The sequence below is a fragment of the Sceloporus undulatus genome, chromosome 1 (assembly GCF_019175285.1).
Source record: "Sceloporus undulatus isolate JIND9_A2432 ecotype Alabama chromosome 1, SceUnd_v1.1, whole genome shotgun sequence".
Lineage (NCBI taxonomy): Eukaryota > Metazoa > Chordata > Lepidosauria > Squamata > Phrynosomatidae > Sceloporus > Sceloporus undulatus.
In genome coordinates, this window is record NC_056522.1 from 51,983,210 (window position 1) to 52,003,020 (window position 19,811).

The 19,811-nt window shown below is 39.2% G+C and overlaps 1 protein-coding gene across 3 annotated transcripts in view; it reads right to left on the reverse strand.

The window, feature by feature from the left end:
* DAAM2 (dishevelled associated activator of morphogenesis 2) overlaps nt 1-19,811 on the reverse strand; it is a 311,847-nt gene that overhangs the window by 16,706 nt on the left and 275,330 nt on the right. For all 3 annotated transcript variants that reach the window (XM_042452668.1, XM_042452654.1, XM_042452662.1), the window contains 4 exons: nt 19,560-19,728; nt 18,576-18,683; nt 14,314-14,374; nt 7,419-7,550 (listed from right to left, as the gene is read on the reverse strand). In XM_042452668.1, coding sequence (XP_042308602.1) covers nt 7,419-7,550; nt 14,314-14,374; nt 18,576-18,683; nt 19,560-19,728 — 470 coding nt within the window. The remainder of the gene's footprint in view (nt 1-7,418; nt 7,551-14,313; nt 14,375-18,575; nt 18,684-19,559; nt 19,729-19,811) is intronic.

The following is a 19,811-nucleotide window of genomic DNA, read 5'->3' on the forward strand; positions in this document are numbered from 1 at the left end:
TTAGCTCTCGTGCGCTCAAGTAAAAGCCAGAACAGGGCTATTGTCCAGCAAGTTATACTTTGCCTCTGGAAATTTGGTAAATAAAAATTATTAGTATCTTGTCAGTCATCAATTATTTCATTCTTACATGGAAGAATGAAGGATGTAAAAAATGTCTTCTTGCTGGCCAACACTATACAAGTTTTTGTTCATCTTTTGATATCACACACACAGAGAGAGGGGGAGAGAGAGAGAGAGAGAGTGCTTTTCGGGACTTTTAATATATATATATATATATATATATATATATATATATATTCCTGCAAAAATCAATGTTTTCACACAACCCCCCCCCATCACTTTTATGCAAACTCACCCAGAGTTTTATGTATTTTAATTCATGTTTATTCTACGGTGAACTCGCCACGAGTCAGCGTAAGAGGGGCGCTCCAAAGAAGAGATACAAGGATTCCCTGAAACAACATCACAGGCTCGACCAAATTGATCACCAACAATGGTCCGCCCTGGCCTCGCATCGGGAGGCATGGAGACGCACTATCCACGACGCTGCAGCCTTTTTTGAAAGCTCACGTCAAACGAGTCTCAAAGAGAAACGACAACACAGAAAGAACCAAAACCCAGAAACATCACCCAAGGAGACTTTCTGCTGTGCTTTCTGCAACTGGACTTGTTTATCTCAGAATGGCCTTTTTAGTCATCAAAGTGCTTGTAGAAAGTGCGGGACAAGTCCTTCCTGAACCTTCGTTCTCAAAGAAAAGCCAGAGAGAGAGAGAGAATACATGTTTCTGTACATTTTAATTTTTTGCAAAAAGAGGCCAATAATGCAAAAGAAATTCAAGGGAATTGACCATTTCTTTGATGAGCTGACTCAGTCTATAGAGATACCCTCTCTTTTTGAGGTTAAGAAAATTTGTAAGCATTCTTTATATCCCTGCTTCCTAGTGCTGAGCACTGTCCCTGTCACTATTCTAAAAAAAACCTGCAAGAAAACAATGCCTCCCATTAAGCCTTGGTAAAGGCTGGGATACCTTAAAGGCACCAGATCCTACCTGATCTTGGAAGCTAACCTGGGTCAAGCCTGGTTAGTACTTGGATGGAGGACTGCCAAGGTGCTTTAGGCTATATTTCAGAAGGTGATAATGGAAAATCACCTCTGGGTATTTCCTTGCCTAAGAAAGTCCTATGAAATTAATGGGGTCACCATAAATTGATTTGAAGGTAAATAAACATCTACACAGAGAGAGCAAGATCCAATGGTTAACATCATTTGATGGCACTAATGGTTGGACTTTTAAAAACAAGAAACACCCCCCCCCCCGTTTCCAGTTTGATAAAGTTACATAGGAGAGTGTTTTGTTGCTGAAATCCAGAAGGAATACTATTATGGAGATTTTCTCTATTCTGGCCTGAATTCTTGCTGGCCAATTATAAGGTATTTCTGTGGCAGAGAGAGTACTCACTATACAAGGAACACAGAGAGCCATTGAGAGACCTAGAAAGCACATCTGGTTTTCTAAAAAATCATCATCACTATGTTTTGAAAAGTTCTGAACGTGGGCTGGGGTGGGGAAAAGGAGTGAGGGAACAAAAAATTGTGTGATCTTGAAAAATTGCTTTAATTCTCTTAAGGACAAAATTTCCTAACCCTTGTTCCAAAAAGGAGCTCAAAGGCTTGATGAGGAGTGAAAGCTTTGAGCTTCTCCAATAAAAGCTAAAAAAAAAAACATTTTGAAAAATAGTAGGTGTGTATGCATTATGAGAAGATGGGAGGAAATGAGAGATTGATGGGGCACTTTTATAGTAATTAAAATTAAACATCTCCTGTCGAGAGCATTATGTTGACAAGTGTGTAGGCAACCACTTTCAGAAATGATTGGCTTTGCTATGGTGACACTCCTCAATTAGCCCAGCAGAAAGAGGGACTTGGTTTTCCTTTTCCTGTATGATTAAATTCTACCCTGGATGAAAATAAACCTTCAAATCTTCATCTATACAACTCCAGAAACAAAGGCACTAGGTAAAGGAACAACTATGGTAATGGAGTATACTGTCCCATATTATACAAGTAGGTAGCATACTCTATTTTGTTGGGCTAGATTAATCATTGTGCTATGTAAGCTACACTCAGGGTTTCAGCCACTCTATGGTGGCACAGTCAGGAGGCCACTGGACTATATAAAAGTCGTGAAGAACTCAAAACACAGAGGTAATTTCTATGTCATATAACAAAGAATAAGAACCACACTCTTAGGCAGGAGCAAAAGTAAAAGTAAAAACAAAAATAAAAATAAAAACAAAGAGCTGTTGAAACAAAGATGAGGAACCTTCAATTTCTGAGATGTTCTTGGAAGCTGCACTCTAATGCATGGACAAGGACAGATGGACAGGACCAAAATTACCAGCACATTTCAGCTAGAAGCTCTTACTTTCAGCAACTAACTCTAAGGAGAAGCATAAACCTTTCAAAATAGTAGAAAACTCCACACAAGTGTTAGGAAGCCACCAAACCATGACAAGGTGGGGGGGGGACATTGCCAGAGCTCAATGGGGATGCCAGGAAGGACAGATTCAGCACCAGGTCCTGAGATTCCCCACCTCTGCTATGAAGCATGTAAAAAGTTAAGCATCCACCTTGCCTGTACTGATGTGATTACAAGGAGAAAACAGTCTGCATCTCCACCTGTGACATACTATAATTAAATCAATATGAGGCCTCAAACCATGGGTCAACTTAGGGATCAAAGCACTTTAAACCTATCTGTGGAAGTTTCTGTACTGGGGATGGACTCCTCTGCCTTCATCCTTACCCTAGAAACTGAGCTCAGTTAACAAGTAGCATTCTCACAAAAAGCAGGCCTTTTCAGAGGATTGTAAATTTTGGCTAACTTTCCTTCACTCTTCCCTTTGCTTGTTGGTTATATATTTTATCATCTCAGGCCATAGGTCCAGACAGAAATAGAAGCAGGAAAACAACCCAAAAACAAAGGTTCTGTTAATGAAGAGAAACCAAACAAAAAGTGAAGGGTCTGGGAAGCAAAGCACTACATACCACCAATATTCAAGCCAATCCTGTATTAACCCAGAGTTCCAAGACAGACATCTGACAGCTTGAAACAACAGGCTTGTTATTTTAAGATAAAAGGCATTAAATCTGAGTCAAGCCAGATAAAATACTATGTGTATTTCATTTATATAACATTTCCATCTCCCCACCTCAGAATTAAAATTCCCTTTCACATCTGCCACGACCTTGTGGTTTTTATACTGTGAAGGCAAACTGTTTTAGCCATGAAAAACACACATACATAGGACAGACTGTCATAACTTAAAAGGTCAGAGCAGAGCTGTGGTGCAACATTTTGAAACAACACAACACAGGACATGAGGCCCTGGCATGTGTCATGAATACAAGAGAGCTGTGTGGATGTAGCGGCTGTCCAAATATGCTGTGTTTATAGGGTCAAATTGGGACCCATGGAGTAGTGCAATTATCAGAGAGAACCACTGGGTGGACAATGGAGTTGTCGTGCTGACTAAAAATTACTCACAGCTCAGAACAGTTTGACATTTCTTTCAACTCATGGCAGGAGGGTGGTACCCATGTTCCCACTTCTCCCTGGTGTACAGAGAAAAACTGAATGAAAATTAGTAGTAGGCCAAGTGTGAGGAGCAGAAAAGACACACTTTGGATTAAGGCCATCCCTGCCACTAGGCAGAATGAGACAACTGCCTCAGACAGAAGAATGCTGCAGGACCACAGTGGCAGCCTGCATCTATGCCCCCTGACTCTCTGTTGCAGGACAGAGCTGCATATGCCACATAACCTGCACCAGGACTAAAGTAGGCTCCTATGTCAGGAGTTGTAAAAGCCATTATCCCAGCTCATGTGTTGCACCAGTCCAACTGACTTCCTATGTGCAAGACAGGGAGGACACAGGAAGCAAAATGACTGGGGCTGGCCCTTGGTATCCACTGGGGTATGGTTTCAGGACCTCCCATGGATACCAAAATCCATGGATTCTCAAGTCCCATTATATACAATGGCATATTAAGATGGTGTTCCTTATATAAAATGGCAAAATCAAGGTTTGCTTTTTGGAATTTATATATATTTTAAAATATTTTTAAACTGTGGATGCTTGAATCCATGGATAAAAAATCCAAGGAGGGCTGACTGTAACACAGAAGAAAGAAAGCAAGGTAGAATAGAAGTATCCAGTTCTCCAGTTTCTTTGCTACACTGCAGTGATTAGTGCTTCGACTAGTCAACTTGGACTCTGGGAGACCAGGGCTTGAATCCCCATTTGGCCATGGAAATCTACTGGGTGAACTTGGGCAGGTCATGCTCTCTTATCCTCAGAGGGAAGCATTGACAATCTCTCTCTGAACAAATCTGATCAAGAAAACCCCATGAGATGATCGCTTTAGATTTACCATAAGTCAAAAATGACCTGAAGGCACACAACAACAACTTGAAGGGACAGTGCAGCTTGAGTGGGAGAAAATCCTGGACCTGCTTAATGTGACTAAACACAGGATCCTTGTATAATTTAATTTTGCAAGAAAAAGACACTTCCTATGTTATGGAGAAGATAACTAAATAGAACATCCTGGAGGGGAAAAATGAGATCCCATTTATAACACATGAAGTGACCTTCAACTACAACCTTGGAAAACCATTTAGCAACTCAGGCAGTGCTCAAATATAACACAAAAGAGGCCTTATCTCTTTTCAAGCTGCTTACATGAAGGGAAAAGATGGATTTAGGTGTTATATACTTATGTGGTGCTACTACCTGCTTTTATCACAGGTTTGCTATTGTTACGCCTTGTTTGTATTATGACTTAGTCTCTTTAAAAATTTCTCATGCCTTAATAACCATTTTTTCTTATAGGTTCCTTCCCCACCCAAGAGAAGTACGGCTCACTGCCAACTACCAGTCAAGAGCAAATAAACTTCATAAGTTCCTTCACATGCTACCTTTGGGGACATGGCTTATAGGTTTTTTACAAACAAAAGTGTTAGCCATATGTAACAAAGATGTTTCTGTTTTGTTCCACAGGTGACACATTGCAAGGTCAATACCTGCCCCATCTTTCAACACATGCATCTTGGAATAGAAAGGATACTCACTGCACCCACTGAAATGGATTGTATTGGCAACATTAATATATTTGTTGCTTATCTGAAGCATTTTTATTTGACTCTTAAGTCAAAAACTCCCCAAGCAGTTTACATGAAATCAGTAAAACAAAGACTCTCTCTACCCACAAACTTGACACAAAAGGAAGAATGAATGGGTAAGAAGTGGGGTGGGGGAATAGATACAAGCATCCTAAATATTTGGGAGGGAGATTAGATCAGGATATCAAAACGTTAGTTCAAAATGGAGGCTGCACTTGTTGTGATATTGTAGAAATACCTAAATTATCACAGAAGACCTCATTTTATAATAACCCTAGTCCAACAAAATGAGCCACAGCAACTGTTAAGTGTAATTTGAGAAACTATTTAATATATTTTAAAGCTTTTACAGGTTTTGTAATTATTTATTGTTTTAAGAGGATTTTATTTTAAGACACTCTTCATTCTTTGGCTAAATGATGGGATATAAATATTTAAACTGATAAATAAAATAAATAAATTTGGACAGTCCTGAGGAAAGACTACCTGCCTCAAGCTCATCTCTGAATTTTGTCATTCCTTTTTCACAGAACAGTCCTGTCAAAAACTGTCAGGGTTGCATTTGCACTGCAGAAATAATGAAATTTAATACCACTTTAACTGCCATGGCTCAGCGCTATGGAATTCTGGTTTTGTTGTACTTTGTGAGCCTTCACTGCCAGAAAGTTCTGGTGCCACAACAAATTGAAAGTCCCAGAATTCCATAGCACTGAGCCATGGCAGTTACAGCAGTGTCAAACCCAGGATGTTTCCAATCCTTGCCGCATTTGCAAAATGTTACTGAGGGTCCAGATGACTTTGGGTCCCATTTGTAACCTTCATGTATTTTCCCACCACTATTTCTGGCTTTTTTATTGCTACAGCAAATCCGTTCAGGAGAAAAAGGCAGAACAGATGCATGCTGTCTTTTAATTGTTAAAGCTAGATGTCCTCTATCTGGAATCATCCATAGTATCTAAAACACAGAGCACCAAATGTTAGCGAAGGAGTATAGTGAAAAATAGGTTTCTTTGTTTGTTTTAAATTTAACATTTCCTAGTTTAGACAGGTGGCTCACCATGGATGCAGTAAATGTATACAGGGAGTGCCCTAGCCTAGACTTCACCATCTGGAGCCTGATGCCCCAAAAATGTGGGAATTGGAATCCAACATATCTAGAGTCTAGGAAATACCATTCCACCACAGGTTAGGAAATACCATTCCAAAACTTTTGCATCTTTAAATGCCTTGTCCCTGTTTCTGTTTAATATGAAATCACCATTTTAATTTCTACATTTCTACCACCAGAAATGACAATTGTATTACTGCTGTGCTTTGACACCTATAATAATGTACACACATGGAGGTCGCCATTTGAATATCCCATCTGTATGGCATAAGGATATGTGTGTGGACCTTATGCTATGCTGACCTGTATACCTCCCCACAACTTACTTAAAGCCTGGAAATGGCTTCATACAAATATTCTATGCTGCGGTGTGTGCAGGCAGGATTGAAGAAGATCTGGCATAAGCGCTGGGATCTATGGGGGTCTTCTGGAGGCCACAGTGTTTATGAAACCACTGCCCATCTGGATTGGAAAGGGGATTGCCAGAAGCTTCTCTGATACTGTTGATAATGACAGCTTCAGGGCTTTAATGTAGGTTGGAAAGGGGGTAATGAGTCCTGTGCAGATAGGAAGGGAATACTAATCTCTACAGTACCCCAAAAAGCACATCAAGATGCAAAGGGACATCTACGCATGTGGGTGCCCCACTGCCTCCAACCTGTACTTCAGTGCATATCTGTAGTCTAGATCCATCAAAATGCCATTCTCCTTATCATTATCTGGTCTGCAGTTAAATGGATGGGATAGGTTCCAAACAGAAAAATGTTAGTTCTCCATCAGAGTTCAGTCTTATTTTTTGCTATAATGTTTTTCTCCTGTATACAGAGAGGTCACCAGTTTTTCACACTTGTTCAAGATTCTTCTCTACACCAAAAAGAGAACTTGGGGAAAAAAAACCTACTGCCCACATAAAAGAGATGTATAATTCATTTCTGAACATTAGATTAATCTCCCAGTGAAGAACATATATATGTACCCATTTAAAAAGAAAACAATGTTACTATTTTATTTACTTAATTTATGCCTTTCATTTCCCCATATGAATGTATGCATTATTGTGTGCAATGAATTACCAGATTATAAAACAGCAATAGTGGAAAAGTCATTTAAAATGTTTTCCCCTACCTTATCCCTTGCATCATTCAGAAGGTCTTCCAGCTCTGAAAAGCTGAAACTGGCTACTGTAATAAAGTCGCTCATGACAGGAACAAACCTGTCACCTGATTCCCGTATACGTCTCTTCTGGTACTCTAGCTCCTACAAAAATAAAATATAATGAGAGAATAGATGAAATGTAGCAGAGGCTCTGGTACAATTATTACAGCTGGTGCAGCCACACTGCAATATTCAAACAACGCTTTGCATGATGGGAAGTTGCAAGACAAGGAGAACTAAAAGGAAGAGGAGGCAGAAGTGATGGTGGCACTTCTTAAACTATTATGAATTCTTGGAAGAGGAACACAAAGTTATACCTGGTAAACAAATTAATTTTTAATGTTAATTTCTGAATTCCTATGACAACAGGAAAGGGTAAGGTATTGTGTGGGGGTGGTTACCTGCCACCTGGTGCATGGCCAGGCAAGCTTTCATCCTTTAAAATGCCTTTAGTGATAGAGATTTAAGAACAAACTTGCAAGAAAGTTATTAAGATTACTGATGAACACTTGGGTACTTATTCTAAATGCTAAATAAAAATATCTATATTTTATTTAAACATTTTAAAATCAGAACATTGAAGAAAGAAATGCAGTGCTGCCATTCTAGTGCCCCTGGAAGGCCCATATTTTAATGGCGAAAAACATAACTTGTAAGTGAAAGTCCCAGTGTTTAGGCCTCAGTAACTTTGCCCTCATGGGATGGCTGGAAAAGATTTGCAAGCCAGAGCAAACAAAACTACCCAAGACAACTCTGTAAAGCAGCGGCACATGTTCAGACCCATGTTTCTGCATTTATAGTCCACTCTCACCCCCCCCCCAAAAGATCAGGTTTCTGCTTCTTTAGTCTGTTCATGGAGAAATTGCACGCCTGCTTGTACATGGTTACATATTGTAGGCATAAAGGGCAGAGGACCTGGGTCCTTCCAAATGTTGTTGAACTCCATTTTCCATCTTCCCTATCTATTTGCCATCCTGAGTATGTCTGAAAGGAATTAAAGTCACCAGATATCTGGACTGCTGCTGGTTCTCCAGTCCTAGTCTACAGGAAAAACAAAGTGCAGATGGTGGAGGAAACTAAGGGAGGCCTAGGAAGGAGATGAAAGCAAAGGGGCACATTCAAAAGAAAGTTAGGAGAGCCACAATGCCAGTTTCACTTAACAAATGCCAAGTGTCAGAACAAAGAACAACAGATCCATCCCCCTCCATTCTGTTAAACAATATGTTTCCCTCATAAAATTAAGGGTTTCTGTTTCCTTTTGGAGGGGCTAATGGTGGCACACATGAGGGTAATTCCCAGCACATCATGACTATAAATACAGTAGTGTTCAGTCTGAAGTAACTCTTTCACTTTTGTTAGAGATTTCAGCAAAAGTGAAAAACGCCATACTAATGTGATCTGAAGGGACATTAAGTTTATTTCTGAAGAAACTCTGATTAACCTCAGAAGGTCAGTCAAGAACAGCATCAAGTGCTCTATACCACCCACCTCTCTTTCAAACTGTAGCTGTCCTAATCTGAAAACTGTGTATGCTTGACATTTGCTCTAACCTCTGGATGTTTTGCTCTTTTCGTGCAAGTAGTTCACTATCCTGATTTTCCCCAGAGTGAATTAAAATAAACATTCATGGGATTTTGCTTAGCCTTCACTACATTTGGTGACTGAAATTACTGATCCTATTATCTATTTTCTAAGTGAAAAGATTCCCTTAACAGGGGAGGTGACCAGAAAAATGGACCAAATTTGACTAAAACAATATTGTGAGCCTGAGGCCTGTTACAGACTGCCAAAATAAAGCTGCTTCGGGTCTCTTTAGAGGTAAGCTGTTTAAATGATGCATGCATCCGAAGAATCTGGAAGCTGCACTCCAGTGCTTAGGAATGGAGTGTGGCTTTGGCACGACCTCTGGACTCTTAGGACCCATGCATCATTTAAATAGCATACCTCCAAATAGACCCGAAGCAGCTTTATTTTGGCAGTCTGTAACAGGCCTGAGTAATTAAGCTCCCAACTCTGAGAGGCAGGCTGAATTTTGAACACAAAAGCAACTCAAGATAATAGACCAGGGAGTCCTAAGGTTTGGTTCATTCTCACTGGATGGTCTTGGGCCCATCAAAAACATTCAAATCTAATCTACCTCAGAAGACTGCTGAGAAGATAAAGATACAAAAAAATAATGAACAATCCAATATGGGGTGTGTGTGTGAATTAAAGATCTATTGATCTATTAAAAACACAACCTTCCCAAGATTCAGTTAAACCTGTGGTCCTTCAATTTCAATATTGCTCACTGGGTATTGTTCACTGGGTGACAATGGCTTTTTGGAGTTCCAAATGAAATTCTTTTATCAGTCTTGTCTGAAGATCCTACGATTTGAATCTGGGATCTTTGGTATCCTTTGCTACTAAGTAAGCTATGGCCCTTTCCCCAGTTGTATAAGTGTGTTTTGTCAATGTGCACTATTTACACTTGTTTCTCCCTCTTCTCTTCCATTCTCTTCTTCATCCTGTCTACATTTAGACTGCAAAACTTTGAGGTAGGAATCTGTCTTTCATGTCTGCTGTGTGACCATTCAGGTATGCCAATAACTCACTTATAACAATGCCTCAATGTTCCTGTTTCAAGCAAAACAACATCTTGCACTGGGACTGTCTTGGACACTGCCTATTTTCTTTTTAACACAGAGTGAAAATATCAAAAGTCAACATTTCATGGCAATGGGGTGAGCCAAACATATGAGATCATTCATAAAAAAAAAAATCTGTTCCAGAGTTGGGGTGAAAGATCTTTTAAAAACGTGAGGCCTGTCTATAAATGCTATCAAGGCATTGGCAACAAAACAAGTACCCTGGCAGCCAAGTTTTGAAAAGTTACTTTTTCAGATGGCAGCTCCCAGAATCCTCCACCAAAATGCAGAATTCTTGGAGCTGTAATTTAAATAGTAATGTTTCCAAGTTCTGCCTGGCAGCAAGGCTCATAAAGAAGCACAACCATTTATAGCTTTGCCATTGTTAATATATTTTGCACTGACAGCCTTGCTCTGTGAAGTTTCTCAAAAGCTGGCCTCATGTCTCCTTTCTAAACGGTGCTGCCAGTCCTGGGAAGTGAAGGATTACAAAGTGCCTCTGTGAGCAGCTGACTGTGAACCTATTTTTAGCCTTATGTTTGTAATAAGGGGCCTTGACAAACCCTCTCAACTGTCAGACTCAGGACTGTGGGCGAGAACAGGCTGGCACAAAGCCAAGGGTTGCACCTTCTTTTTTTCTTTCCTCCCCCCCCCCCCACTTTAGTCTCTTTCCCAAAATGGTCTTTCATTGTTGCTACAGGGTTGTACTTTTATATGCCAAGGGGGGTGGGATATAATGAATGAGCAAGACTGGGAGGTGGAGGCTGCCAAGATTGGGGAAAAAATAATACTCATAATCATAATAAAGTGAGACGGCAGGAGGAAAGCTGCTGTATGAATGAGAAAGTAATGTTGCCCAAGAAGAAGGGAGGCGAAGGTACTGCAAGGACACTGGGCAAACAATGTGAAAGCTAAAAGCAAAGCAAATCCATGGTTCAGCATTTGACAGCTGCAACTATCATGGCAATTTGTTGGTTGGGCAAAGCAACCAATACAGAGGGAGTGGGACACAGAAAGCTTTCTTATCATGTGAAACTCTGTGTTTGCCAAAGAGGCTGGGATGAACTTGTCAAGGGCTAAAAGCTAGAATTTGATAAGTTCTCAACATTATCATGTAAATTGGCCCTGCATCAGCCAGTGCTCAACTCCCATGAAATTCAGATTTTGAAATGCACACTGAACAGCATTTAGCACAACGGATATACCATTCAGAACCTTTTAAAAACTTTGACAGTCTATCTGCCCCCCATCCCCATTGCCTAGTCTTTTATATTTATTTATTCATTTTATTAAAATGTTTTTATTCTGCCCTGAGAGCGGAAAACAATGAAAGCAATATAAACAGTTTAAAACAATTCCAGATAAAAACAGCAGAGTAATTTCAAGAGGATTACGTCATCTTAAATAAATCTTCCTGTTAAAATAGCAGCAAAGGCTAATACAGTTAAAACGATGTACAGGTCTGCTTTAAGAACAAGTAAAATTATGATATGCCTCAGAGACTTTAACAAAAAGCCATGTTTTAACTTGGTGCCTAAAAGAGACCAGCCAGGCCCTCAGGAGGAGCGTATTCTATCTGGCTCGATCACATGTAGATTTAGCCAAACCTAACTGCATTTATACACATAAAGTTACTCTTGGGAGAGTGGATACTGTTAGGGAGGTGTGGGAAGTTGAGCATAAGGTTTGGTGTTCCTCTACTTTTAAAAATAATAATTTTAAAAAGAATGAAAACTTTAGAATAAAAAAGAGATGTGGCTGGAGAATGAATCTCCCTACTATATCCTTCCTGAGCCTGCGTAATGGGTGAGGTGGGGATTCTTATCTGTTTTTTTCTAACTACCAGAACAGGGCCAAGGGGTGTTATTTCAACTGAGCTTATCTCAAAATTCACTAGCAGGTAACTGAATTTTTGGAATGCATTACATAATGCATTCTGAGCATATGCAAATAATCCTAGCATAGGGATGACTGACTGAGATTTTGAGGTAACTAACAGTTATTCTGGCCCATGCTGGGTAAGCCTCACACACTCCAGGGACTCTAGAGCAGACATGGATGGATGGATGGATAGATGGATGGATGTTCTCACTGATCTTGAACCATGGACCATACAAGGCAAGGGGAAGTCCAAAGTTGGACTACTTTTCCTCCAACTATACAATCTCCTTAATTAATTACTGCTGCCAAAAGGGTAATTTGCATGTATACAAAGTAGCTACATATTAAAAACAGGGGGGGGGGGATAACAAACAAATTATCAGCCCAAAACATTCTTGAACCTGCAAATCAACAGAAGCTAAATAAGAGTTTGGGAAAGTTACTTTGAGAGATTTAAATTACCAAACTCCACAGCCAGCATGTGAATATTCAGGCTGGAAATGCAACTCTGAGAGCTACAGTCCAAAAAATAATTCTTCCAGGTTGGTGGTGGGAGCACACTAAAGTAACATTTTGACCCACTGCTCTGTTACACATGAGAAACAATAGGGATGAGGTAATGTCTCAACTACCCCATCATAGTTACACAATACACAAATAAAACTATTAAGGTGAGTAGCTAAAACAGAACCAGCATCTGCAGGAAATAATTAAAATATAGTAAGAGAAAACAAACTGGATGGCAATTTTTTTACAACACTCTCACATGTTGAGATCATTTAAGTTTGTCATTGTATTTGATACTTGTGGCTTACTGTATGCTCACACAAGAGTGATGGTAATAACCCAACACTGCCAAATCACTGGTGGGAAGCAGAAACTTCATGGCTTAAGGGAAGCTACACTAGAAGAGCATTGGTGTGCTTTGTTCTAGGTCCCACACTTAATCCACCAGATTACAATATCCTAGACCTAGAGACAACCAGTAAGGCTGAGTTTTCTGTTTTCCAAACAACTACTAGCTCCATTCTTTATTTAGCCTTTGTGACCCTCTCCATAGGACTTATCACAGCATGCTAGAGAAAATTTACAAATCTATTGTAAAAAATTGAGTTCAAACACCCATCTGACTCACTCCCTTGAATGGAGATACATAATTCTCTGAAAGCTTGTTACAAGACATCAATTCCCTAAATTCAGTACACAGCTAGAAACATGTTAGAAAGGCAGTGTGTATAAACCAAGAGACTGGAACCTAATGGCCAAGGGGCTGTGACTTCCTGGAAGCTGTAGTTCAAAAAAGTAATTGTTCAAATCTCTGTATAAATCATATATTTACATGCAGAAGATGACAGGAAACAAGTCTTTGAATCCTAATAGTTGTCCATACTGGATGAGATAGACAAATAATAGGAACTGGCAGCTTCCTTTGTTATATGCATGGCTCTGTGAGTTAGGTATGTTTGGCATATGGAAGAATGCTGCATTGCTCTTCAACAACCTAGAGAAGCTTGGAGACATTGGCCAAGAAGGATTCTCAAAAAGGCACATCTTGTTCACAAATCTTAAATCAAAAGTGTCACAAAACATTAACATTTGTTCTGAGCCCTGGAAAAAGACAAGATAGACACAATAAAGATTTAAGAATGGATTGTCAATCATTTGGAAGTAAATGAAAACTTCTCCCTCAGTCTCAAAGCTACTATTGTATCTTTTTGTGCTGAAATAGACTAGCATGGCTATATCTCTGAACACTAATTTTTTTTGGAAATACCATTTTGTTTTAGTCTTGGGAATGGCTTCTTTGTCAAGCATAATATGAGAAGAAATTCTAGAAGTATTTAAGCAAAAGAAAAATAGTGCCACTGTCTGATGTAACATAGTTTATTTAATTCTATGTAGCATTGTGACCATCTATTTCTCTTTTCTGCCTACCTTCCTGCCTGCTTTCCTTGAAGTTGTTCTTGCAGGTAATAAATGCCTTAATGTATAGGTCAAACTCCACCTGTATCAACCTGTCCACAGGGCCACATTGAACACCTGCTTGGAGACCAAATGTTTTGGAAAAGAGCAAACGAAAGTACTCAATGTTGTATAAATGTCATTTGTCAAAGTCCCATTCCTCTCGTTCTCAGTAGCTGATCAAACAAGTTTGTTATTAAGGGGTACATCTGTTAATATCATCAAGCACAGCCTTCACAGGAGACATTAAAAAAGAACAGCCAGTCTTATGGAAACAGAGTCTGTTTGACAAAGGGGAAAAAAGCCTGCTCTTCTCTCACCAAAAACACAGGGCCCCAGATCCCAAATGGGATATTTTTAAAGTGGAGTATTTGGAGACATACTGACATACTTACAGCTTCAACAGCTTTCAATCCAGCCTTTATGTTGTTAACTTCCTTCTCCAGCTCCACCAGGCTGCAAGGAGACATAGGGCAATTTAAAGACAAAAAGGGCAGTGTTACATAGGAATACAGGAATTGATGAAGCAGAAAAGATCACAGGTCCATCAAGTCTAGCATCCTGCCTCCGGCAATGGGCCCACACCAGATGCTCAGAAGGGAGGAAGAGGGTCCATTTTGATTTCCACTGGTATTTATTAGAGTTTCAGATCTTACACTGCTTACAATCCCATTAAGGATACCACACTATTCAGCACAGGGAGAGCATTTTAGGCATGAGGGAGGCAGGATGGTAGCAGGTAATCAGGCCTGTGAACACCAGCCAGATTTTTAGCACAAAGTGCTTGCCACATGATCAGCTTTAGCTAAAGTAAAGAGCTCCCAAATGCAGTTTTTCAACTGTTGGCTGGTGCTTGACTGGTCTTCTTGATTGTTCTCTACGTGTTTGTGTTTATGTATTTGAAGAAATACTAATTTTATTGTATTGGCATTAGCTACTTGGGGGGGAACCTAGAGTGGAAAGGTAGGCTAGAAATTTATTTATTTACTTAGCTTATAGGCAAGAACTTAACCCCAGAGTATCCACTGGAGGTTCAAGACCCAAGTTCCATGTGATGGAGTGAGCTCCCTTCATTAGTCCTAGCTTCTGCCAACCTAGCAGTTAGAAAGCATGTAAATGTGCAAGTAGATAAATAGGTATCATTTTAGTTTTTTGTGGGTTTTTGGGGCTATGTGGCCATGTTCTAGAAGAGTTTCTTCCCGATGCTTCACCAGCATCTGTGGCTGGCATCTTCAGAGAAAGGTACCACTTTGGAAGGAAGGTAACAGCATTCTGTGCAGTGATGCTGCCACATGATCACAAAATTGTCTTTGACAACACTGGCTCTTTGGCTTAATAAAGGAGATGAGTACTGCCCCCTAGAGTTGGACACAACTTGACAAACTTGTCAAAGGGGAAACCTTTACCTTTTTATCCACTTCTTTATCACATTATAGCTAAAATTTGAACTATAAGTACTCTGCAACCAGAGTGAAGCTATTTGTCCCAAATTGGAAGATAAAATCTTTTTATAAAGTCAACATTCAGGATGACCAGCCTTGCTATAATTTCAGTGTAAGTTCATTTTATTTTCCAAGGCCTTTCATTATATTCCTTCCATCAATTTGGATCTATCTGGACTAGTTTTTGTGCTGTCGTGATATGCTTTATTGATTTATTTAATGCATCTTCATTTTTCTTTTTGTCTTTGAACACGATTGTATTATTATTATTTGTACAGTTGCCCCTCTTTTTTTGGTGGGTGATCTGTTCTGGACCCCTTCGCGAAAATAAAGTTTTGCTTATATTCAAGCCACACTGGCTTGAATATAGGTGCGGGGGGCATGCAGGCGAGCACCATAGGGGCATGCCCCATTCATTCTCCCTCCATTTGTCTCATGCACATGTGAGGGATGTGAGTCCAAAGACCACAAGAATGGAGGAGGGACTGTATATGCATATAGAATCATAGAGTTGGAAGAGACCACAAGGGCCATCCAGTCCAACCCCTTGCCATGCAGGAAATAGGTAGACACGTGTGTGTGTGTGTGTGTGTGTGTGTGTGTGTGTGTGTGTACACACACATATATGTATAAACATATATATATTTCTTCCGTTAAGGGATCTAGTCCCAAGTCCTCCTCATAATCACAAATTACCCACTGCATTGCTTTATAATCATTTGTTATAAAGCCTGTAAATCTGCTGTGTAAAGCTTTAAAAATATCCTAAGATCTAGAACTGAAATTTCATGTATGTACTGTAAAGCCACTATATAAAACTAGTGCCTTACAAACAAAGCAGCACAACAACTTCCTTCTGCATTTCTTCTCCAAAGTGCTGCTGAAGTCAATGGGACTAACAGCCAGTAAAATGTGCACAATCTGAGCAAAACAGGCCCTTCTAATCAGCTGCTACAAGTAAAGATTACTGAGAGGAAAACTGTTACAAAGATAATACTGAGTGATAAATGACTGTTGGACATCCACCAGCATTACAGCAATCAAGAGGCCATGTTACATGTGACAGCTGGTGCTAGTTAATGCCTGCAAGTATATACTGATAAAGAGACAGAGATGGAGGATGCTACAATGGGTTTTAACACTTGCTGTGTGAATCTATAAAAGGTTTTGAACCACATTTTCAACTTTTTTTCTTTTTATTTAAAATTCAGCCTAATCTCCAGATTCTGCATATGCTAGGCATCATTCTGAATAAACAAGCAATAGCAGTTGCAATGAGTTAATAAATGCTCTGTCTAGTGCAGTGATTTGAAATGTTCTGGACTACACCTCACAGCAGTCTATGAGCTGTATGACATTTTTGGACTCCAGCCCTAAGAATCTCCCAGCCAAATGGCCAGCAGCCACTTTGGCTGAGAAGTTCTGGAAGTTGTACTTCAAAATAATAACATTTCCATGTTCTGATTTCTACTCCAATCATCCTTAGCCCCACAGTGGCTAGAACTTAATACTGTGGAGCAGTATTCAAGACATTCTCCTCTTTAAAAAGACTCACATACTCATTCATCATAAACATCTCTGTTAAATAGCTATTTACCTTCTTATCTTGCACACCTAGCCTTCTTGTTCTACCCTGCCTTCTTTTGAAGTTAGTTCTATTATTGGCTGGTATCTATTTCCTGATAGTTATTTTCAATTTCTTGTGATAATTCCACTGGATATGATGGCCATATTCAGGCATTCTATACATGAGTTAAGTAAACATGGGTGGAGGTGAAAATGCTATCCTTCACTCCTCCATCATCACTTTGCCTGTATGAACAGTTGCAACCGTGAAGAGGAGAGCCTCTTCTATCCATTATGGCCCTTCAAGCAAGCCAGAAACTTCGGAAATCTGGGTTAGAATCAAACAGAGAGCTCTCATGTATACAAGACTCTACAATTTAGAATCACTGCTTTTCATGCAAGCAAAATAAAGAAAAGGGTGACATGCACTCCTTTTCCAATGTTTAGTTAACCTTTATATAGTACACCTGATTGTTGCACTCCTAGCTGTAGAAATGTCAAACAAGGTTTCTCTTGTACTACATCTCAACATACACATTGATTAACATTCAAAAATTCACAGGTTCAGTCCTTTGTAAGTCCAGATCTAGTTGGGAATGACTTCTATCTGAAATCCTGGAGAATTGCTACCATTCATCATAGCTAGAGGAAGCTGCCTTTTACTGAATCAAACCTTCCATCCACATGACCCAGCACTTTCTACTGAGGCAGATGTATCTTAGAACCATATTACTTTGCTTAATTCCACCATTTGATGTAAAGTCTCCCCATATCATGCAGGGAATGTAGAACTCAGTAATGAACAAAATCCTAAACAACACAATTAGACCACCTGAACATACCATTAAAACTTGTATAACTGCCCACTTCTTATATGCCATTTTTGTTACTAACTGGAGAAGAAATAATGTCTTATTGAAAATGTAGTGACAACCAATGAAAAGTGAGTCCTAGTTTTAGTGAATAATGGTTGAGAGATGGGAAGATAACATTTCTACCCTATAAGAACTGAACCTGCCTATTACTATTTTAGAAAATATTTTCTAGTTTTTATCTACATGGGACACAAAGTGAAAATCAGGTTCAGAAAAAAGTGACAGTTATGGATTCCCAGGCAACCAGGTTGGGAAAGAAAAATACCCAATCTCACTCTGCAAGTCATAGGCCTTCAAGTCATGCAGTACTAGAGAAAAAATGGATTAGTTCTCTGACTCAATAAGGTAGTATTATAGGATTCTGCAATATGTACCAAATGTTATAGCAGAGAATATATTTCATTCTACATGGCATAGTGAAAAATATGCATAGAGTACTATGTTTCATCTAACTTTATTGGCCTGTTACAGACTGTCAAAATAAAGCTGCTTCGGATCTCTTTGGAATTATGCTATTTAAATGGTGCATGGGTCCTAAGAGTCCGGAGGTTGCGCCAAAGCCACACTCCATTCCTAAGCACTGGAGTGTAGCTTTGGTGCAGCTTCCGGATTCTTAGGATGCATGCATCATTTAAATAGCATACCTCCAAAGAGACCCGAAGCAGCTTTATTTTGGCAGTCTGTAACAGGCCATTGAGATAGAATAATAGTATAAAGAAACAATTATGTGGCACCAGTATAACACTGAGTTCCCATTTTCCCTCTCCAACTTACTTGACTTTTGCAGCTTCTGGAAGATGTTGAAGTTCCGATTGCATGTCTAGAATTTCAAGGTAGTTCTTTTCAAAGATCATAATTAAGTAGTGTAATAATGTAATGTTCCTAAGAAAGAGAGATATGAATGGGGAGGGGACAAGAAAGTCAATAGAACTGCTATGTAATAACATACACAAATAGCTAAGATGCTGATAAATATCAGTATTTATATTTCCAAAGTAAAAGCACTAATGAAAAAATAATAATAATAAATGTCTTTTCCTGATAACAAGAAATTATTTCACACAGTTCAGCTTTCCCTTAAATGCTGAAGGCCTATTTATGATCTCCAAATGATACAACAGCAGACACAATAATGCACTGAATAAAATATACTTCTGTAATATCTCCCCACTATGTTAAAAGCTGTACATTTCAAATCAATTACGTACTAGTCTTCTTAGTGGGGTCTGCCTGTTGCCTACTTTGATGTCCTTTTATCACACTGGTGAATTGGTATGTGTATGCTCTAGGTGTATAACTGAGGAAAAAACACTGCTGCTTTCAAAGGACTACACTGAATGCCTCTATAACAGGGGTGGGCAACTGCAGTAAGCCCAGTTTTAAACTGGGGACCAACGAAGGTGGGCTCTCAAACTAATAACAAATAAAACAACAACAACATGATCAGAAGTCCATTTCTGGTTCTCAAAAATGGATTTTTTAAAAAGGATTTTTAAAAAATGTTAAACAACACAGGAAGGCCTTGTACCTATTCAATGGCAAACTGTTATACCTGGAGGTTTCCAAGAGCAGCAATTCACCTTTCTTGCTCATCCTTTCTCTATAAGACATGCCTAATTGTGCTTAGAGATTTTAAAAAATGCATTAATTGTGTATTTTATTTTATTTTATGCAAATTGCTGTGATTTTTTTTTTTTTTTGGTAAAAAATAAAGGACAGTATAACAAATGGAATAAATAAATAAATACATGAACCTACTTATCTATGCTAGATTTGGTATCTGCTATTTTGTTCAGGCTCGACACTTTAAAGCCATATGCATTTCCTCTTTGGCCCTTGTTCATGTAGTTGCCGAAGGCTAGGACAACTTCCAGGAGCTGCTTCAGTCGCTTACTACGGATGAGCTCTTTGGATGCAAGAAGAATGGCTGAAAGAAATAACAAAGACACTTAAAGTAGCTTAGCTGTGTCATTTCAGGTATCAACCAATAGTGTGGATATGTCCAAAAAT